This window comes from Engraulis encrasicolus, chromosome 7 (genome assembly GCF_034702125.1).
Source record: "Engraulis encrasicolus isolate BLACKSEA-1 chromosome 7, IST_EnEncr_1.0, whole genome shotgun sequence".
Taxonomy (NCBI): Eukaryota; Metazoa; Chordata; class Actinopteri; order Clupeiformes; family Engraulidae; genus Engraulis; species Engraulis encrasicolus.
The window spans coordinates 49,995,460-50,017,727 of record NC_085863.1 but is presented as its reverse complement, the minus strand read 5'-3'; the positions used below and the strand labels follow the sequence as shown (position 1 = coordinate 50,017,727).

Sequence of the window (22,268 nt, the reverse complement as noted above, 5' to 3'; positions counted from 1 at the left end):
GTTTTGAATTTATATATAGTGTGTATTGCTCACCTTGACTTGTCAGTACCCGATGACGCTGCATGGTGAGCAATACAACTACCTGTTGAAATGGGCAGAAATTCTCCTATAACACCTTGGAGGTCTTATGGGACTGGGACAAAGCCATCAAAAAGGCCCACCTACCAAATACATACCATGTAATGGGGACACAACTCTGGGCCCTCCTCTCTCTCCGGGCACAGGACAACAGACCCTTTTGTCCCCCACCCCGCCCCATGTCGGCTTCCCTGTATACAGTACTGTGCATAGTGCAGTGAGTGACCTCTGCCGTAGCACTGCTGTCATCATGACTGAGGCATGCAGCACATGCTGACATCCTGACTCAGCAGTGGCAGCAATATGGTATTACATTACATGACATACCATGCAGGCAGCCTGCACCGCCTCCGAGATGAAGCCTGCGTCCGGCTCGCACCAGAACACGTGGCACTCGAAGCGCTGCGTGCCCGAGTCCACGATCACGGCGAAGGTGTGCGTGTCATGGCCGACGCCCAGGAAGGTCAGGAAGCGTACCTGGCACTCCCAAAATGGCTCCTCGCCGTCCTGCGGGGTGAGGAGAGGATGTATTGTTGGATTTGCGTATTTTTAATGGTATTATTTTTTGGGGGGCTTTTCTTGCCTTTATTGGATAGGACAGTTGGAGGAAAGGCAGGAAAGCAATGGGAAAGACAGAAGAGGATCAGGACATGACCCCGAGGCGTAATCGAACCTGGGTCTCCGACAAAACGGTCAGCACCCTAGCCTTTTGAGCCACAGCCAGGGCCAAGACAATGTTATACATTTCTAATGTCTAATTTCTGATTTCTCATTCATCACTTTACAAAGAACACACATAATCAATGTAATAAAATTGTTTTAGTGTATGTATGTGTACGTTAACATGAATTCTTTGCTAACACAGTAAACACAGTACACGTTACATACTCAACACAAATCCTCTTCTTAGGTATTGTGTAACTACATGATACAATTAAACCATAAAATAAAATGCAACTATGTGAACTTGAACTTGTAATATTTGTACTGTACTTTGGGGTTTGGGTAAAGCTGAGGATTAGAGCATTTATTATGGATTATACTGCTGTACATAATATTACATAGCATTACAGAACACTAATAATTGGCATTGTGAATTAATGTTACTGGGTCATTGACGTTTTTGCCAGCAATCATCAGGGTGATGCAACCACAGCAGATACCACTACCGTATAAATGAAATCTAAACGTTACCGTATAAATGAAATCTAAAAATTACAACGTTTTTTGGATGATCTAAAAATCACATTAATTGCTTGTACATTAATTTACGATTTTTAAAAAATTTAATTCATACAAGAGTGCCAATACCTGAGGTCTGCTGTACCATCGGGTGTCTGCTGCCAAAACTAAGTACAAATGCGTGTACAAAGCACATTGCCCCCTAAAAGAGTAGGGCACGAGGGAGTGTAGTGCAAGTGGGCCATGTCCTGCTAGTGCAGTGTAAAGTAGGCCCTGAGCCCGCCTCACCTCTCCTTTCCACAAGGACATCATGGTGTCGGACACATGGATGACAATGGGCTCCCACTCATCCCGGTCTCTGGAGTGCAGGATGCTCTCGATGGCCCGGTTTAAAACCTCCATCCCTGGTGACATTAGACATGCAAGAAATAAATTGTGCATAAATAAATGTAATGGGAATATGCTAAAAATATATACTTTATACTTTGTTTAACAAACATCAATGTTTAACAAACATCAATGTTGATTTTTGGAGCTTATACCTGGTGTGTCTCACACTATCTACTACAACTACCTGGCACCTTGCTAATGTGGATATGCGCACCCCCAGCTTTCAAACACACGGAAATGTAGTCCCATAACACATTAGCAGGCATGCAAATCAGTTTGACCTTTTTGCAGTGGAGTGTGACAACAGTCATGGACACTATTAAGTGGAAAACAACAAACAGCGCAAAAACACAAAAAACACATGCATCCACGCACATCCATGCACACTCACACACACACACTTGCACATTCATACTCTACCATTCTTCCTCAACAGTCAGTTACTGCAGAATGCACTTGAAAAGCGGATGATGTTTTTTTTCTCTTCCCCTTAGACATGCATTATGCATCTATCGTCTGCTGACACAGCATTCACCCCCCCCCCCCTCTTGTCCCCTCTGCGCTCCTTCTCAGTGTTGAAGGTTAAACGTCTGACCTAAGCGTTCCTTTCTCGGGGACGCGATGATGGATGTCTCCCCTTAGCGATATCTACTGATGTTTTGTAAGCAATAGCAAGAAAAAAGGGCATCGCCTCAACGACTCCGAAGGGGGTGGCCATGACAGAATACGTCGAGACCTTTCACAGAGTTATAACTCACTCGTCTTCTGTGGTAAACTTCAATCACGGGAAAGCACTTGAGGAAACGCTAAGTGGAAACATCAGCCGGTGTTATTTGAATCTACATTCACCTTTCCTCACCCCATGGACAAAAGTCTGGAAGAGTGGATCAAGTGTCCTCAGTTCTCAATGACAGAATTCTACTTCTAGTCCACTCAAGATGAAAACCACTTGGCATTACTTTACTCTCAGTCCTGAATTACCCATAATGGCCACCGGGGGACAAGATAGATGGATTTCAATGAATGGATTCAATCTTGCTTAGTATGCAGAAACACCAGTTATCAAAAGGAAATACCGGTACATCTTATAATAGGGTCTGTAAAAAGTCAACAATTAAGGTTGTAGAACACAGCCTTTAATGAAGTTGCTTGGGGAAATATTTGTGGATTAGAGTCTGTCTGCTAGGAGTCCTTCTCGACCCATGGGGGAAGGATGCGGAAGGATGAGGCATCTGATCTTTTTTCAATCAGTGGATCTTCAAACACCACAGCCTTCCTGTTTGATCTTGCAATAAGACATGACATTCGGGATATCGTAGGAGGAACATCAAGTAAAGGTCAAACGACCGCAACCACACAGTGGATACGTCCCTGTGCTCCTTTGGAGTCACAAACAGACTCTTTGAAGAGCGTGACTGTGTGGTGGAGCTGTTCACCAAAACATGCCACATAAGCAAGCAGCTGTAACCTGAGCGGCGTAACCCGAGGTCACGAACAAAAAGCACTTTGGGGGGCAGATTGCCAGCGTGACTCACCCATTGCCCTGGACACGGGCAGGTTGCCAATGTACTCCACTTCGAACTTCTGCACCCTCTTCCTCACCGCATCCAGGAAGTCCACTAAGAGACAGAGCACAGAGACAGAACAAGGGCCTGACTCAGTCACTGTGTCTGTGACGCCACTGGTGCCTGAGCTAAACTATGTGGTGTACGGTACAGTTCCTACCAGGAAAAAAAGAACAATTCCTTTTAAGCATTTTATTATTGTCAGAATGAATACGGTTTGTGGTTTAGGAAGGAGGAGATGGAGTTCAGCTGGATGTGGAATTTCGATCAATGATATCAGGTCCGTGGCTTTGAGGCATTAAACGGGGTATTTGACTTGTCCTGGAGTTATCCTTACATATTAGGCCATTAATCATCCAGTGTCCATTATCATGTGTCCTACAGTACAACACCTTGATCTGGGTTCTTCTGCATACCTTGTCTGGGCAGGTCTTCTGGTGAGATGCTCTCCATTGTGAGGGATCTTGTCATTGTTGGGTGTGTTGCTGCTCTCTCTGACATGATCTGCCAACATGCACAGATGCATACACACACACACACACACACACACACACACACACACACACACACACACACACACACACACACACACACACACACACACACACACACACACACACACACACACACACACACACGTGCACACAAATATACATATATACACTTACACATGCATGCACGCACGTACACACACACACACACAAACAGACACACAGACACACAGACACACACACAGTACAGTGTCAAACACAGGTTTCTTTAGAACCTTCAAATTTGGATCTACGTTTGTTTTGAACTTGATCTTGATGTGTTCAAGTACTTAAATGATTTATTAGAGAGCACCCTCCATTTGATTTGTAAACAATTTTGTCATGATGTTGCTTTTTCGAAGAAAATTTTTTTTTTTAGAAATGCTCTAAATAACATTGATTCACACAAATCGTGAAGATTTATTTGTACAGCCAGAGTAATAAGCCAGTATGAGAATGCAAAAGGCTGTGGTTGGTGGAACACCCTACACTTGATGGTAAACAATTTTGTCAAAATGGTGTTGTCCTTATTTGCAAAAAAAAAGCTATAAATTCATTGTGATTGACAACAATCGTGAAGATTTACAGTACTTGCAAAGCCAGAGTAATAAGCCAGTGTGAACTTGCAAAAGGGTGAAGTGGCGTGGGGTGGGGTGGGGTTGGGGTGGGTGGTTTTGGTGGTCACCTTGGAGCACATTTCGTGCAGGGCAGTGGCAATGGTCTTGGCTGGAGCATTGCAGCGGAACACATGGCACTTCAGCATGCAGGTGTCCTTATCATTGGCTACGAAGGCAAAGTCCCTGTGAGGGAACAGCATCCCACCAACAGCATTAAACGATTAAAAAAAAACTTAAGAAGGGGACAGGAACACACTGGTTATGGTGAGGGGAAAGAGAGACATAGAGGTAGAGAAAGAAAGAAAGAAAGAAAGAAAGAAAGAAAGAAAGAAAGAAAGAAAGAAAGAAAGAAAGAAAGAAAGAAAGAAAGAAAGAAAGAATTTAGAGAGTAAGAAGAGAAAGAAGAAAGCGAAGACTTGACTTGGCTTTGGAATGTGGGCAGTGCTCTCATCATGGTTTGCGTTGATGTGGTGACACCAACAATATGAATGGAGGAGGGACATGACAACAGCATATAACACAAGACTACGGATTGACAATGCACAGCACGTACAGTAACGCATGTCGGCTTCTTTCTGTCTGATGGCTCGTATCAGTCAGAAGTGCAGAAGCCACAGAGAAGTGATGTGTCCGCCCAGCATTTTTTTAAAATTACTAGCATTTGAAAATAATAAAGAAAACATACACACCCATCAACACATACAGTATATACACATTTTTAAATCCTGTCACAATAAGATACAGACACAGGGAAAATGGAGCCTGTTGTCCCCTTGACAGCGCTAGTTTGTAAGCGGGATTTCATGGTCATTTTCCAATGGCTGAGCAACATGCAGCGCTAGCTGACAGATGCAGCGGGGCAATAAGGAGCATCTTACTGCTTACTCATGGGAGACATGAGGGCTAGCTCGCTCACTCGGCCCCTCTTGGTATTCTGCTGTGGCGCTTTTTGACAGGCACTCAAATGAGACTCATCTTATTCCCCATTCAACACAGACTTTTGGGTCTCGATTCTTTTGTTTGTTTTGTTTGCTTTTTCATTTTCATTCATCAGAAATGACATTCCTTTGCAACCTCAGGCCATGTCCTTCTTTCTTGAGGTCAGACATGAGAGACAGACAGACAGACAGACAGACAGACAGACAGACAGACAGACAGACAGACTGACAGACAGACAGACAGAAATACAGACAGAAATACAGACAGATACAACAGACACAAATACAGTCAGACATGACAGACAGACAGAGGACATTCTGTCCAGGTAGGCCTGGGGAGAAGTGCCATTCATTTCCCAACCAAACAAAGCTGTCCTATACTGGTAAGATCCAGCTCTTACAATATAATCATATACTTGTATAACTGAAATAACCATATTGTATTGTTTGGCATATGATTGTAAGTGTACTTGTGTAACTGTACAAGTTTGCAGTTTAAACTGTATCATTCATACTAATACCTATATCATTATAATCTTCACTCTCGTGTCATTTACATTGCACTCTACCTGAATAATATATGTTGGCATGCTAAAGCTCAGGAAAACACAATGAAAAAAGGGTGAAGGCAACACATTACTCCTACACAGTAAATAATGCAGTGTTAATTCAACACAGAGTCGATTTAATATCTCCTAGAGGGTTTTGTCCCAGAGTACATATTACATTATACATGTAACACCACATTTTTTGTGTGGTCTTTTTAGACTTTATTATGGACAGGACAGTATGAGAGTTACACAGGAAGCAAATGGGGAGAGAGATGGGGACAGGCCGGGAATCGAACCCGGGTCAGCCGTATGGCAGGCGAGTGCCCTACCGGTTGGCCACAGCAGGGCCACCACATTTTTGTTTTACTGTGTACAGTATGTGATATGAAGGTCACAGGAAATCACTTGCCCTGTTGTGTCTGTGCTAGATTTGAACTCAGCTGATGCTTTCACTAAACGTGGATTCCACAACCGGCATGCTTGCTTTCTAGCAGCTTTACTCAGACCAGTCCACCTGAGGTTGTGTAGCGCACTCAGACAATGTATTTTTGTTCTGCTGAAGTATACGCTTTCTTTTTTCATAAAAAAACCCACATTATTTTCGGCTCATGGGTATACATTGAAATATACAGAGTATCTCGGTCAATGTAGGTCACAACTCTCCTTACAACAGGCAGAGCCCTGCTTCTGAAATGTTCCCTAGCTTCCATTGCTGCTAAATAATTTAGAGGTGATCGTGGGAGTCAGGAGACATTCTGGTTTGTTGTGGAGATGCTGAGGTTGTGGTATGTGTGTGTGTGTGTGTGTGTGTGCGTGTGTGTGTGTGTGTGTGTGTGTGTGTGTGTGTGTGTGTGTGTGTGTGTGTGTGTGCGTGTGTGCGTGCGTGTGTGCGTGCGTGCGTGCGTGCGTGTGTGCGTGCGTGCGTGCGTGCGCGCATAGTATGAGTGCGTGTGTGTGTACATGTGTGTGTGTGTGTGTGTGTGTGTGTGTGTGTATGTGTGTGTGTGTGTAAAGGGGAGTTCCTATCACGTGCTGTAGCCTAAGGGAAACACCCATGCAGCTTGTGCTGTTGTTGTGCAGCACAGTAGTAGCTCTGCTTTCATGTCTGTCTCCCTCTGCTTCTTTGTTACTATATTTAAGTGCCTGCATGAGTGTCTGCAAGTCAGTCTGCAAATGAGATACATCATTTTCTATTTACATTTTGCATGCAAATAAGAGAATTGCTCATTCAGCTGGGGATATTTTCCAATGTAAGTAGACCCGGGATGAGTAAACGTGTCGGAAATAAATTACCATATTTAAGCATAGATAGTGGCATAAGTGATATAGAAGTGCAGAGGACATACAATACATACAGCACACACACACACACACACACACACACACACACACACACACACACACACACACACACACACACACACACACACACACACACACACACACACACACACAGTGCATTTTGATGTGCTAATTCAACACAGTGTATTTAGTCCCAGAGTACTCTTGAAGTGTTGAATTAACACTGTATTTTTTACTGTGTACATACATACATACAAACAAACAAACAAACATACATACAGTACATACATACATACACATACATACAGTAGGCTATACGTGTATGTTGTACGTACATACAACTATCTGCTTGTTAGAGCTTGCCCTGTGCAGCAAATGTGCGGTCTACAGCATGAAAGGGAAGCACATTCACCCAAAGCGAAGGCAGAATACACTGAGCAGCTAGACTACTGTACAGTATGCCCCCAACACACAGTCATCCGTCATGAGCAGGGAGTCAATGCCGAGAAGCCCATCATGATGCATTGCCGCAAGCTGGCAAATCTATAAATGATATTGACACCAATAGTCAGTATTCATTTCTTTACATAAAAAAAGAAAAATAAATGATTACCTGTCTCTGTTTTCATGAGTTGCAGTCAAAGAAAGAAAGAAAGTCACTTGTTAAAATGCCAGATAGTGAGAGAGGTCTTGCTTGATGTTGACTGTAATGAGTGTACATTTAAGGGTGTTAAACACAAGATAAGGACTACAGCATACACTCAGCACAGCTACGTGTAGGCTATAGTGTACTGTATGCACTTTGAAGGGACCATATTGTGCAAAAACAATCTTTGCACATGTTTTACATTGCTGTGAATCAGTTGAAATACTTTTTAATAATGAGTTCCGACTATTTTCATCTGACTTCTGATGCGAAGTCAACACGATAAGTCAAAACTTCTAAACGTTTTTAAATTTTCTTCAATGTGATGCATGTCTTTTTTAATATAAGTCCATGCACCTTAAAAATAACTAGGTTAAGTTGGTGAAGTTGTTGGTGCCTATAAGACACAAATTTCCGCATAGTTCTATCCCATTCACTGAAACACCCACAACCTGTCAGGCTATAACAAGCTTGTGTTCTTATATAGCATCACCTACCATGGGCCAGCTATACCGGATGGAGAGATGACTTTTTCTTCCTGACTTTTGCTTTATTTATTTATTTAATTATCTATTTTTACAAGAACATTTCCTGGAGTAACCGCAAATAGCCCTGCCCCTCAGCCTCTCGTCCAACATCAAACTCCAAATGTTCAGATCCAATCAGTCAGTGGATGCTGGTGTGGTCTTGCCCAGGGCTTTGTGTAGCTAGCTACCATAAATATCACACAGACCTTGGATGCATGGTCAAGGTCTCATTCACCCCCCACTAAATTGCTTTTGTGTTTCCAGTTGAAACCAGCTCAGTTTCTCTGAGTTCTCTTTTTCATGACTGAGAGTTCCAAGTAAGTTTTATATTAAACAACTGAAAAACACTGGGTCAGCATAAATAAAAAATAAACATCTCTCAAAGGGAAACGTCATAAGGAGTAAGAGAAAGAAAAAGACAGAGAGAGAGACAGAGAGGGTACTAATGAGAGAGAGACAGAGGGGGGGGGGGGGGGGAAGAGAGAATGAATGTATGAATAAGAGAGAAGGGGGGTAGTAAGCCAGAGAGAGAGACAGACAGAGAGACAGAGAAACAGAGAGAAAGAGAAAAAGATGGAGGAAGTTAAATATTCAAGAGAAACAGCAAGGTTTGCATTTCCTCAAATCCACAGTACAGTATTGGGAGAGCTACTCACCTGCCGTTGTTGCAGCCTACGCCCCACACGCGGATGTTGATGATAGGCTGACAGTGGATGAGGCTGTGGTCTATTGGGTCCATCAGGCTCAGCGTGTCTTTCTTCAGGACCATCATCATGTCCTGGCCCTACAACAGCACACAGGAAAACAAAATATTACATCAAAATTTGAAACGTCTGGCATATTTACCAAGTCACATTAGGTGTACTGCAGTTAGGCCTACTGGAAAACTGTGTTTTACATACTTATTTCCAGATCAGAAACCTGTGGCCGACTGGATAAGGGAGGTTATTCCACCACGGGTTTGTCAGTTTTGTTAGGATAGACTTAACATAGTGCTGTGGGAATATAGCAAAAGCACTTCAGTGAGTCCGTCATGGAAAACACTTCCCTGACCCCAACAAGGAATTTTGTCAAAATATGTGAAACTGCCGCAGATTTCGTGTCCCAAGTGTCCGTGGCTGTGTTTCAATCAGGCTGCTCCAAAGTACCTGGCAGGTGAGGTGGGCCGAAAAAAACACACAAATTCTAGTGCAAATATCACTGAAATGTGTTGTTGGTAATTGCAACAGTTTACATCAATTCCTCCAGGTGTACAGTATAGCCACTATAAGACGTTGTTGGTTGTTAAATGTATCTTTGTATTCAAGGGAAGAGATAAGCATGAGAATAAGGGAGTCAGCTCATTTTCTATCTCCTGTTCTGTTCACTTTCTATCTTTCAAAATATCTTATTTTCTTCATTCAAAAGACTTGGTCAAGGGATTGTTTAGCATTCAAGGAAAAGTAAGAATAGAGCAGTGAGCTCATTTTCTATCTATTGAAAACATCTTATTTCATTTATTCAAAAACTTGTTTTGTTCTCTGTCCCCTTTGTTTCACATTGATAGTATCATCTCCTTGGCAGCACATTTGTGCTTAAGCGATGGCGTGTCAGATTTCAGATCAGCTGGTTCGCTTGGCTGGCCAGTGTTCTGTCGATATGAGCTACCAATCGAACTGCACTACAAACTGTTCTCGGATCAGTGGTTAAGGGTTGGGAAGGGGTTAGGGCCATGTTAACTACCTATAGTAACTTGTGTCAATGAAGCATCCTACCAATACTGTAGTCAGGCCTGCCGACAGGGTAAGACAAATGGGTCAGTTGTCCTGGACCTGGGAGGGGGTCAGGGGGTGAGAGAATTTGCTCATCAGTACAGTGCACTGCATCCACAGTGCAGGGGGGGGGTGTCTTTCAGATGATTTTATACCGGGTCTGGTCTAAGCTGTCAGTGGCCCTGACTGTAGGCCAAGCCCAAACCCTAACCCAAACCTTTGCAACGCACTGCACATGTACTGTCTTGTAGTGTGTTGTAATGACTTCGTATCTCAGCTTGACAGGTAGCTCATATAGACATGATATCACATCGTCTTGGCCCTGATTGGCTCTCACCTCCCCCCAGGCACCAACGGCGTCGCGTCCCTCGGCCTTGCTGTGCGAGAGCTGCTGGATGCAGTTGTTGACGGCCAGGCTGCTCTTGCCAGGGGTTAGCTCCTCCTCCGGGATCTCCACCCAGCCCAGCGAGCGCACCGCAAAGCACTAGACAGAGAGAGAGAGAGAGAGAGAGAGAGAGAGAGAGAGACAGACAGACAGACAGACAGACAGACAGACAGACAGACAGAGAGAGAGAGAGAGAGAGAGAGAGAGAGAGAGAGAGAGAGAGAGAGAGAGAGAGAGAGAGAGAGAGAGAGAGAGAGAAAGAAAGAGAGAGTTGCATTAAGATGTCTAATATCTTGCATAATAATATTACATGGCATGTCACCGAGATGATGTTTTAATCCTAGAGTGGCTTATTCAGAAGTACAGTGGACTAAACACAGTGAAATTATGAAATGAGACAATGTTTACCTCAGGAGTACTTCAACCAGAGATTAGGGAACTGGAGGACAGCAGTGGTTATTCTTTACCCCAGCCCTTGTTGTTCACTGACATATTGTATCATTTTCCCCTGACTGGTACATAGGAGGGGGTCGGGGGTGAGAGAATTTACTCTTCAGTACATGGTATGTATTGAGAGGGGGGGGCCTTTCAGATGATTTTGTACCGGGTCTGGTCTAAGCTGTCAGTGGCCCTGACAGTAGCCCAATCCCAAAAGCTAACCCAAACCCTTACAACGCACTGTACATGAATTGTATTATAGTGTGTTGTAATGACTTCATAGCTCAGCTTATGACTTTATCCTAAGATCAACTCTTTTCACCTGTTACGTCACAGCTACCTTGTCAAGGGCCTGCCCTGACACAGGCTTCATGTACAATATAGTGTAGAAGCCACTGATTTTGTACCATCTTTCCTTGAGTGCATGTTTCCTTGCAAGGTCCGAGCAGTATTCATCAATCTCACACACTTTTGCACCTTGCAAGTCTCATAGAAGAATGAACATGGAAGGGGACAAATATGTGGCCCAGACTTTATACAAGTACACTGTAAAACATTGCAGACAGTTCCACGTAAAAAAGTGAGTTGCCCTGCTGCCTTAAGTCCGTAAGTTAACTCAACTTGATAAAGCAGTGGTTCTCAACCTTTTTTGAACAAACACCCCCTTGACCTCATCATAAACTGTAGCGCCCCCATTGAAAAACACTTTAATAAAGCCTTGAGTTGAGTTAAGTTTCGAGTTGAGTTGACTTGCAAACTTAAGGCAGCAGGACAACTTAGTTTTTTATGTTTAACTGGCTTGCAATTTATTCAGTGTAGGCTTGTGTCATGGTGTACAGTCAAATGCTATGTCGCACCATGGGTGTCCTCTGCAATACGATGGGCCAGGAGTTAGGACAAACACAATCCCACAAAACATAACAAAAGTTTACAGGATGTTCAAAGCCATGACATTGTGGAGAGGTGTCTTCATTTCCACTGGGAGATGAGTGTGTGGAGATGAGCGAACAGCAGTCTGTGGGGTGTGGCGTTGGTGTTGTCATTTCATTCTCTTTCTGACCGTCAGCAGCGGGGTGGGTATCATCTTTCACTCAGTCAGTAGATTCTGTCTGATAGAAACAGGGCTGGGCTGGTAATCTGGCATACAGGGCCCTTTCCTGGTGGGCCGACAGTCCTCGGGGGCCAACACTGTTGTTATTTTGATGTGTTTTTTTCCCCGTAGAGACCGGGCCTCAATTTAGATGAGATGCCCCATTTGATCTGTCTTAAATATAGAATGGACTGAGCGACTAATAATATCGTACAAAAGCAGGGGGCTGTGTGAGGAACTGGTCTATGGCAAAAATGCCTGGGCTTTTTGCATGGGTCCAGTCCAGCAGTGGATCGAAAGGTCTACCGGGCTGCGCTTAGAGGGCATGCATGGCCTGAAGCAACCTCTCTCAACATAAATAAACACTCACTGGTGGTAGTGGTGGTGGTGATAATAATACGATTCGCTTAATTCCTCTAATCGGATTTCAGATGGGATGAGATGGGATTTATTTGGCTTTTGAAGCGTTGAATCTTTTTTAATCAAAGACACTTTTGACATTTTCTATAGCATTTCTATAGAGTCTTGTCATTGAAATACAAAGAGAACATACTGTAAGCCTCTTTTTACCTTGGAGTCAGGGTCCATGTTGGCATAGAAGCATTCTTCCTGCCAGGAGTCCCTGTGTAGCACAAAAAGAAAGGTTTGAATCAGAGGTTTGGGTCCTGTGTGTGTGTGTGTGTGTGTGTGTGTGTGTGTGTGTGTGTGTGTGTGTGTGTGTGTGTGTGTGTGTCTGTGTGTGTCTGAGTGTGTGTGTGTGTGTGTGTGAGAGAGAGAGAGAGTTAGAGAGAGAGAGAGAGAGGGAGAGAGGGAGAGAGAGATAGGGAGAGGGAGGGAGGGAGGGAGAGAGAGAGAGGCAGAGGGAGGGAGGGAGACAGACAGGCAGAGGCAGAGAGAGAAGATGTGTGGCAATGTTGCAGTGGAGGATAATTACACATAAATGGGGTAATTACAAAACAAAATGATTAATTATCGCCTTCGCACACTGTTGCTTCCTTCATCGTGTAATGAATGTACAGCACATACAAAGTTTACTCCCGTTCCCTTTTCCTTTTCCTTTTCCTTTGAGAGAGAGAGAGAGAGAGAGAGAGAGAGAGAGAGAGAGAGAGAGAGTGTGTGTGTGTGTGTGTGTGTGTGTGTGTGTGTGTGTGTGTGTGTGTGTGTGTGTGTGTGTGTGTGTGTGTGTGTGTGTGTGTGTGTGTGTGTATTTGATGTTTGCCGTTTTCACACTGCTCTAATAGCTGCTATGACTGTTGTCACACTCTCCTGCAAAAAGAAGGTCATACTGATTTGCATGGGTGACAGTGTTTCATGGGACTGCATTAAATTTATGATGTCACACCAGGGACACCTGCCTCCACAGCCAATTACTGTGCAGCTCAAGACTGTGACGTGCTGTCATCTGAACGCGCCCACTTATAACACATCATTCACATTCATGCCCAGAGCCAAAACATTGCCATAAAAAGATTAATTCTTAATGCAACACCACACCAGCGGAAGTAATAGATGCACACACAGCCATTTGGCTGCCCTTCCAGTAATATTAAGAGTATTATTTCAGGAATACATAATTTATATTCACATTCACAATATTTTATTTATATTAATTCTGCACAGCTAGATAAAGCATTGTTGGCTTGGAAGGAGTTCAACGAGATCAAATGAGATGAGGCGTTCAATGATACAGCTGCTGAAACATTTCAATTTAAAACTCAATTTTCTTGAGTCTCCTCAGGCAGGTTATGAGTAGCGGTAATATATCGCTTCAGTGTGTTGGGAAACATCAAACAAGCAACCTGTTCTCGTTTCTGCATGACGGCGCACCACACAAAGAAGCTATTTAAAGATGTGAGCATTTATTACTCCCTCGATACTGCCTTGCTTGTACTTCAGATGACATCTAAAGTGTTGTCTTCATTTTCAGACACTAATAGAGACATTCCCTGTTATACTGTATCTAATATTTAATTTAAGAGTGACTATGAGACGATGTGTAAATATTAAGGCTACTAATGCAGATGAAGCAGATATTTTGGTATTGATATTATTAGTAGGCCTAATGGTATTGATAATCTTCTTCTCTTTACCTATCGAAAGGCTTTGAAGACTTTGATTTTTTCCTACAGGCCTACATTATCAATTGTCTGCTACACACCATTCTGCCTAGGAAGTTTAACTACTCCTCAACATCAGAGTAGTTTCATTCTCTAGATTAGACACAAGTGACAGCAATGTCTCTCAGTCTTACTCCAGTTCAAACCTTGACATGTGGCTGCTGTTGTTATGAGGAGAGGGGAGTGGTCTACAGATCCACCTGTTTTAAGAGACACTCTCAAGCTTCCCCTACACCGTTCAGAAACTCACAAAGATCCTTCAATGAGAAAAACTATTTTCAAACTCAAAGTTGCTCAGTTGCTTAAAACTTAGATAACATGACCTGGACGAATGAGAATCTTCACAGGCATTTGACAGTGAATATTTCATTCTCGGAAACACATCTTCTACAACGTAACAAAAAGTTGCTCAGTGCTGTATCTCTTTAAACTGTCTCATTATCTCAGCAGTGGTGCTCATCATTACTTTCATGAGAGAACAGGCTAAATTATTCAATTTCTCAATCTGGCCACCATCAAACCGATTAGCCCATTCTAATGAGCTGGGTTTCTTCTCAACACAAAATGGTCTTCCAGTTCAAAGGAAGTTTTTAATCTGGACAATTACCTCAGTGCTTACTGTACACCAAGAGGATTTTGTGTTCTGCTGTGTTGAAAACATCAAAGAAAGTTAAGGTAACCTTATTTGAAACCTGAAAAAGGTCAGGTTGACAGTAAAAACTAACAATTCACCATATTAAAATTAATGACAGCAGTCATTGACATTCATTAATGCTCATGATGACAAGTATTTTGTCATAGTTATGGCAATGTCATGTCAATCTTATACAAGGGGTTTTCAACTAAGGTGTTAAAGAAAGGTCGAATGTTTATTGATGCTGATTAGATGAAGTGCAGTTAAACTTCAAAATGGTAGGCCATCATATTGCTGACTAAAACCTGGTTCAGACTCCTTCAGTTGCAGGACACGTACTGTCAGCGGGGGGTGGCGGCAGATCACGTACCCAAACAGCCACCACGCCCCCCTCTTTAGAGCTGAAACGACCCTTTGCAGCGCTCAAGGTATATTTCTCCCAGGCTGAATTGTCTGTAATCTGCTTCTACACCCCCCCACACACTGACAGTACGTGTCTTGAGAGTATAAGGAGACCTTAACAAGTGCTACTGGAGGGTCTGCCCTTTCTCTCTCTTTCTATGTCTTACTCTGAGATTCTTTCTCTGAAAAAAAAAACCTTAGAAAGGCATTCTGTTCTTTCCTCTTTCTTCTTCGAGCTTCTCCCCGGAGGATTAACGGCCTCAAATTGCTCCAATTAATCTTGCTTTCTATGGAGAAGCCTCCAGCAGGGGTCACATTGGATGTGACAGGTTAAAGACTCCACTGGGGGCGTGTCCTCGCCTGTCTAGAGAGCACAGCCACGGCCAGTCAGGGCAAAGTGTCCGTGTTAACAGGATACTGCCGTATACCGGCATCTTCCCTTTCCTTCCTTCCCAAAATGGGATTTCCAATTCCTGAATTGCTGCCTAGCAGTGGAGAAATGGCATCTGCTCAGGCATTTTAAGGAGGAAAAAACAGGAGGTGAAAAAAAAACAGGCAGACGGTTGGGCTCATTTCCCCGGGGGGGAAATAATGTGCCGTCGTCCAAATTGGTGGCAAATGAAGCTATCAAGGATACTCAAATGAGCAAAAGACACATGCAAGACTAGCAATTTCCCTGCCTCTACAAGGAGCTTGTGCTGGAGCCAGCCGTATCATGCGTAAATTAGCGAGGCAGTCGGAGCTACTGTATGGGCCCCACAGAGGCCATTCATCATCAGTTTCCTACCGCAGGGCAGCAGAACAGGCTACAATGTAGCCCATGGAGTCATTGATTTGCTCCTCGCCTCTCTCCCACAGTCATTACTGAGGTGTAACTGTAAGCCAAGTATTTTCCTATGGTGTATGCAGTAACTACAGTACAGTATGTCTTATTTTCTCTAGCTGATTCAGTGTATCTTTTCAGGTCTCAATAACATTATTTCCTAAGACTAACTAATCAATAAGAGATGCTTTTTGGCTTTTCTTTTGCCTTTTTGGCTTTATTTATGATAGGACAGTGAAGGTTGACAGGAAGTGAGGGTGGAGAGAGAGTTGGGGCAGGGTTGGGAAATGACCCAGGCCGGATTCGAACCTGGGTGCCCCTGGGCACGCAAATCCATAAGTGGTGGGCTAAGAGGCTGCGCCACAGCACCCCCATTCTTTGGCTAAATAGTTAAACAGAATAGAATGGAGTAGAATACACAATGCATTTTAAAGTGTTAAATCAACCCTTTAAAATCAGAGTATTAGTTGACCCTGCTCTCTACAGTGTTGAATCAACACTGTGGAAATTAATTTATAGGGTCTGTTAAAGGTACCGCCGCCCAGCAGTCTTAGAGCAGTTGTTGAGCACTCAGGAAGACACAAACACGTTCTCAGATGATGGGTTGTTTATTTTTCTTGACCCAAAGAAAGCCATTAGGCATCACTCAAACAAAAGATAAACACTAACTTAACTTCAAAAGAAAAGGACTTTAAAAAAATGTACAAACAAAAAAAATGGTATGATAACCAAAACAAAAAAAGATAATGACTAAATGCAGTCAAGAGGAGGAAATGAATCTAGCTTACATCAGCAAACGAAATCAAATCCGATACCTCTGGGTGAGAGCTCAAGACACATGTCTTATCATCAGCAGCTCTCCCAACAGAATGGAACAATCACCATTTCAAAGAAAATGGAATCTTGTACAAGAACGACAACTAGCTGGTGTGGCCAGGAGTGGCACTGCAGCTATGTTATCGCAGCCAAGTAAATAATGAATGGGTGCCAATGGGGCTGTACCGCGTCGTTAGTTCTATCTGCCCGTGTGATTTTTTCCCTGGAAACAATGAAGTCGCGTTCGATAGATATGAGTAAGTGAAAGCATTTGCCGACACGTTTGCATCTTGTCAAGTGTTAGATTCGTGAAAATGACCCTTATTTCAACTATAGCAATGACATAACACGTGACAATCGACTTTACGGCATACGCCATTTGTTTTGTAGTTTTAAGTCTGACTTCAGATGTCGTGATGTGTTTAAAGTTATGTTAGGATTGTTGCGGACACTGTTATTTATTGCATTTAAGGTGGTGGAAAAGCGGCATGTGTACATGGGGTAAAGGAAATGACTGCGCTCATCCTTAAGAATTTGGGCACCTTCAATTAACATGTTGGACGGTGGTGGGGGTTGAGGTGTGTGACCGTAGATGTCTCTGCTAGGAGGATCAGTCAGAGTACGTCTCTCGTCAGCTCTGGTCGTGAATAGTCGCAGAGATTCCTCAGCCAGCAGGTATTAGCCGAATGCTAGCGTGTTGCAGGACAAAACTAACACGTCTTTGGGAGAACAAAGCCATGTCAGGAACCTTTAACTTCACTTCTAATACAACTTCCATGATAAGGTACAGAATGTGCACACATCTTTACAAACCAGAGAACAGAATCGTCACAAATCCCTGCTGAGCCATTTAGCCCAATAGGCTCCCATTCATCTTTTACTTGGCTGCGTGCGCCAACGGGGCTATAATGGGAGCCAATGAGAGACGGCTATCTCATAGCTTAGAACATTTCTGACCATTTGAACACCACCGTCACGTGACAGAAGTTGGACCATACCAACCCGCACGGACATTACAGGGGTGTCTGAGGTGAAATATACTCTTAAATGCTTTAAACAGCCTAAACATAAATCATGCAAACATGAAATAAATACACAAGTGTCTTAAAACACAACTGCTGACATTTAACCACGCAAATATAAAGGTTACAGCCTAATAATACATTTTAAAATAATCAGACCCTCTACTTCCTGTAAACGGGAGGAAGTGAAGGCTCTTATTCTGAACGCGGAGCAGTACAGACTCTTTTAGTTGACGGACCAGGTGCTACAGGGATGGTAAGGTGGAAATGTTTGGGCATGCACATGAATGATTTTAAATTTATAACTAAATAAACTCAATGTTAGAAGTAAATTGTACTTTTTGTGGTCATTTTAACTTAACACAAAATGGGATGAAGTTATTAAATGTTTTAAACTGGGAGAGGTTGTAGTAATGATGATGATGCTAGCATTTGTAAAACTCCCAATAATGTTTGATGGTTTTAACGAGCTCTTAGAACACTACAGGAGAATATCCACTGAAACAAATGGTGAATGAAATGTTTGTAAAGAATATATAATGCTCAATGGTAACTCAGAACATATTTAAAAACAATGAAGCAAACAATTGTCCCAAAGTGCACACAAAATGGTCATGGCAAGAGTCTCAATAATTGGCAGCACCTGGCTGCAGTGACGGTGCATGGTTGACCCGTCACAGGGTCACATAGAATAGAATAGACCAGATCAGAATAGAATAGAATAAATGATAAGTTATTAAATTGTGTTCAATGCATCTTTGTTTGTACAGTGTATACCATGGTGTAGAAGAGTGTGTAGCAACATTATGCATGCAGTAGGCGCCAAGAGTGTTGTACCTTTCATTGCTTGGGTTGGCGCCCAGCCTGGACGAAGAATCACGCTGTTCTTCGCCACTGATGCTCTGAGGAACAAGGGATGACACAAAGGACAGAACCATCTATCACACTGGCTTTCCCGACAGTGCACTTCTCAATTAGACAGTCAGTCGAGTACGGACGTAAAACGCAGCTTGTAATGAACAAAGCTGCATATCACTCCATTATACTTTTGGCAAAGGCACAAAGATCCTCATCTGGCTCTCACCAGCTGAATGTAGTAGCGACCTATTAGAGGTCAGTGGAAGGGCATGTGGAGTATGCAGAACTACAGTAAATTCATCTGGCACGAGACAGGTTAGCTTGTGGCTGGTCTGGGACCATAAAAAATACCCAGGCATTTTTGTGTACAATCTTTGTAATTGTGGCCCAGCTTAAAAAAAAGACAACAAACAAAAGCATTGGCCCCTGAGGACTGATGACTCACTGGGAAATGCCCTGTGTATTTAGATTACCACTGCAGGCCTGGTTTGGCTAGATGTCACTGCATGGTGGTGTCTGACTATAGCAGTGTTTCCAAAGGGAGGCTGTACAGCCCCCAAGGGGTGTTAGGGAGTCCTTGGGGAGTGTTGAAAAGGAGACAGCTGAGGGGGGGAGGCCCTCAGTTGCAATTGGGGGGAGGGGAGGGGGCATTGGTGTATTTTATCATTTAATACTAAGGGGAGGTGTTGGTAGGCTTATGACCATTCAAGGGGGCATTGGGAGGCTTATGATGAGGTCAATGGGGCGGCGTTTTTCAAAAAAGGTTGAGAATCACTGGGTTATACCTTAAGAGTATTGGCAGTGATGGCATTGTTTGGCTATACCTTGAGACTGATGCCAGTGATGTCATTGTCCAGCTTTAGTACATGGGTCATTTCACGTGAAATCAGACACTTTGGGACCCGACCGACACGGATTTCAATCATACTTGGTGTGCCTTTTCAGTAGCAAGGTAGCACCCCAGAACTGCATTGGTTTGAATCTGACACTAATATTAAGGGAGAAACAGACTAGGAAAGGTTCACATGTGAGGGTAGGACACTATACATTCAGCCTTGAATATATCAGTCAGTGGTAGTCACAAAGATGCCTGTGGTGTTGTTTGAAAGCTCTTTTCTGGCTCTACATATTACACAATCACCTTGGAATACAACTACTCTCAGAATATGAATTATGATAAATTTAAAAATTAAAAATTGAATATCTAAAAAACTCATATTTTAAAATGGCCAGTTCCTTGTCCAAACGTAGCCGGCAATGTCATGAGCAGCACCTAAAATGCTGGTGTTCGGGTTGTTATTCATTTCAGAGATAATTTGACTCACATATATGGCGTCATACAGACCACTTACTAATAATATGGTAATACCATAGTAGCATCACATGACAAAACAAAAAAAAAATGGTCAGTGTCCATGGTCCCAGGTTTCAGAAACTAAGGCAGATGTCCATTTATACACAGTGTACACCAAATGATGATATGTGAATGTTTGAACATTCCTTCTCTGTGTACCTGTGCCATCTTCCCTTTACCGTACTTTAAAGAGATAATCAATGGCTACACTCTCATTTTGTACTCTACCAGTGCATTTGAAGCAGCAGCTGTGTCTTTTGTAGATAATGTATAAGTACGTCCCGTTGCAGTTACAGGTTCCACTACCAGAAGCACATCCTGATGATCCATGACAAGTCTATCTGGTCTGAAGGGAAAAGTGAAGGATGGAGATGGCCCATGAGGATGCAGGAAGTTCAGCTTCACCTCTCCAGTGCTCGGCATACATTCCTCAGCACATGCTAGCCACCAGTTGCCATCATATACAGCTACAACATACCCTTTGATGCTTGAAAATGTAACACATTCCTTTACTGAGCTCACTCTTTCAACTCTGCCTTCTCTGAATGCTGAAATGGCCTAACTTCCACTGTGTCCATTGACAATGGGCAGAAGCTGTGTAGTTTTGAGTACCTGGAATAGTTCTTGCAGATTCCAACCTTTTCAACAGGTTCTCAGCTTCATGATGGTACATCTCTGTTGTGGCAAACTGGCAATGGATGTTCTTGACATTATCCTTGACAAATTCAAACAGTTGGTGTTACAATTTAATTGTCAATAGGACGTTGCAGACTTGCTCGTGCAGCAAGCCATTTTAACTGTCCCTCCAACGCCATCACATGGACCTTTGCCATGTGATGTGGCAAAAAAGTGCCACTCTGCAGGTATGTGAAAATCTGCCTCGTGGTGGCACAAATTTGTTGTGTTTTTGAGGTTCCTATATTGTTGCAGCACAGCCATCAGAAAAAATATAGGATCTTCTTTGGACGTTCTGTCATTGATGAAGTGTCACTGAGGAACTGAATTAGGAGCTTCTGAAACAGATGTACAGCAATTGTATCATGAATGTTGCAGTCTGAAATAACAACAAAACAGATTTTTTTCCCAGTTTCAACTGATCTTGGTAGTAGCATACATATGGATGGATTATGGCCTGCACTGGTTGTTCCAGTGAAATGATTGAATAGCATCTTGAATTACAAAACTATAGATTTAAAAACGTTCCTGGTTCAAGGGAGTCAGTCAAGGATAATGTCAAGAACATCCATTGCCAGTTTGCCACAACAGAGATGTACCATCATGAAGCTGAGAACCTGTTGAAAAAGGGTTTGAAATCTGCAAGAACTATTCAGGTACTCAAAAACTACACAGCTTCTGCCCATTGTCAATGGACAACAGTGGAAGTTAGGCCATTTTCAGCATTCAGAGAAGGCAGAGTTGAAAGAGTGAGATCAGTAAAGGAATGTGTTACATTTTCAAGCATCAAAGGGTATGTTGTAGCTGTATATGATGGCAACTGGTGGCTAGCATGTGCTGAGGAATGTATGCCGAGCACTGGAGAGGTGAAAACTGAACTTCCTGCATCCTCATGGGGCCATCTCCATCCTTCACTTTTCCCTTCAGACCAGATAGACTTGTCATGGATCATCAGGATGTGCTTCTGGTAGTGGAAACCTGTAACTGCAACGGGACATACTTATAACATTATCTACAAAAGACACAGCTGCTGCTTCAAATGCACTGGTAGAGTACAAAATGAGAGTGTAGCCATTGATTATCTCTTTAAAGTACGGTAAAGGGAAGATGACACAGGTACACAGAGAAGGAATGTTCAAAACATTCACATATCATCATTTGGTGTGTATAAATGGACATCTGCCTTAGTTTCTGAAACCTGGGACCATGGACACTGACCATTTTTGTTTTGTTTTTGTTTTGTCATGTGATGCTACTATGGTATTACCATATTATTAGTAAGTGGTCTGTATGACGCCATATATGTGAGTCAAATTATCTCTGAAATGAATAACAACCCGAACACCAGCATTTTAGGTGCTGCTCATGACATTGCCGGCTACGTTTGGACAAGGAACTGGCCATTTTAATTTTTTTTTAGATATTCAATTTTTAATTTTTCAATTTATCATAATTCATATTCTGAGAGTAGTTGTATTCCAAGGTGATTGTGTAATATGTAGAGCCAGAAAAGAGCTTTCAAACAACACCACAGGCATCTTTTTGTGACTAACACTGACTGATATATTCAAGGCTGA

At 42.8% G+C, this 22,268-nt stretch overlaps 1 protein-coding gene across 1 annotated transcript in view; it reads right to left on the bottom strand.

The window, feature by feature from the left end:
* apbb3 (amyloid beta (A4) precursor protein-binding, family B, member 3) overlaps nucleotides 1–22,268 on the bottom strand; it is a 45,740-nt gene that overhangs the window by 4,304 nt on the left and 19,168 nt on the right. Inside the window, exons 3-11 of the mRNA XM_063202263.1 lie at nucleotides 18,642–18,706; nucleotides 12,561–12,612; nucleotides 10,415–10,561; nucleotides 8,983–9,110; nucleotides 4,431–4,545; nucleotides 3,632–3,719; nucleotides 3,186–3,269; nucleotides 1,549–1,664; nucleotides 406–585 (exon numbers count right to left, since the gene is read on the bottom strand). Of these exons, the coding sequence (XP_063058333.1) occupies nucleotides 406–585; nucleotides 1,549–1,664; nucleotides 3,186–3,269; nucleotides 3,632–3,719; nucleotides 4,431–4,545; nucleotides 8,983–9,110; nucleotides 10,415–10,561; nucleotides 12,561–12,612; nucleotides 18,642–18,706 (975 nt within the window). The remainder of the gene's footprint in view (nucleotides 1–405; nucleotides 586–1,548; nucleotides 1,665–3,185; nucleotides 3,270–3,631; nucleotides 3,720–4,430; nucleotides 4,546–8,982; nucleotides 9,111–10,414; nucleotides 10,562–12,560; nucleotides 12,613–18,641; nucleotides 18,707–22,268) is intronic.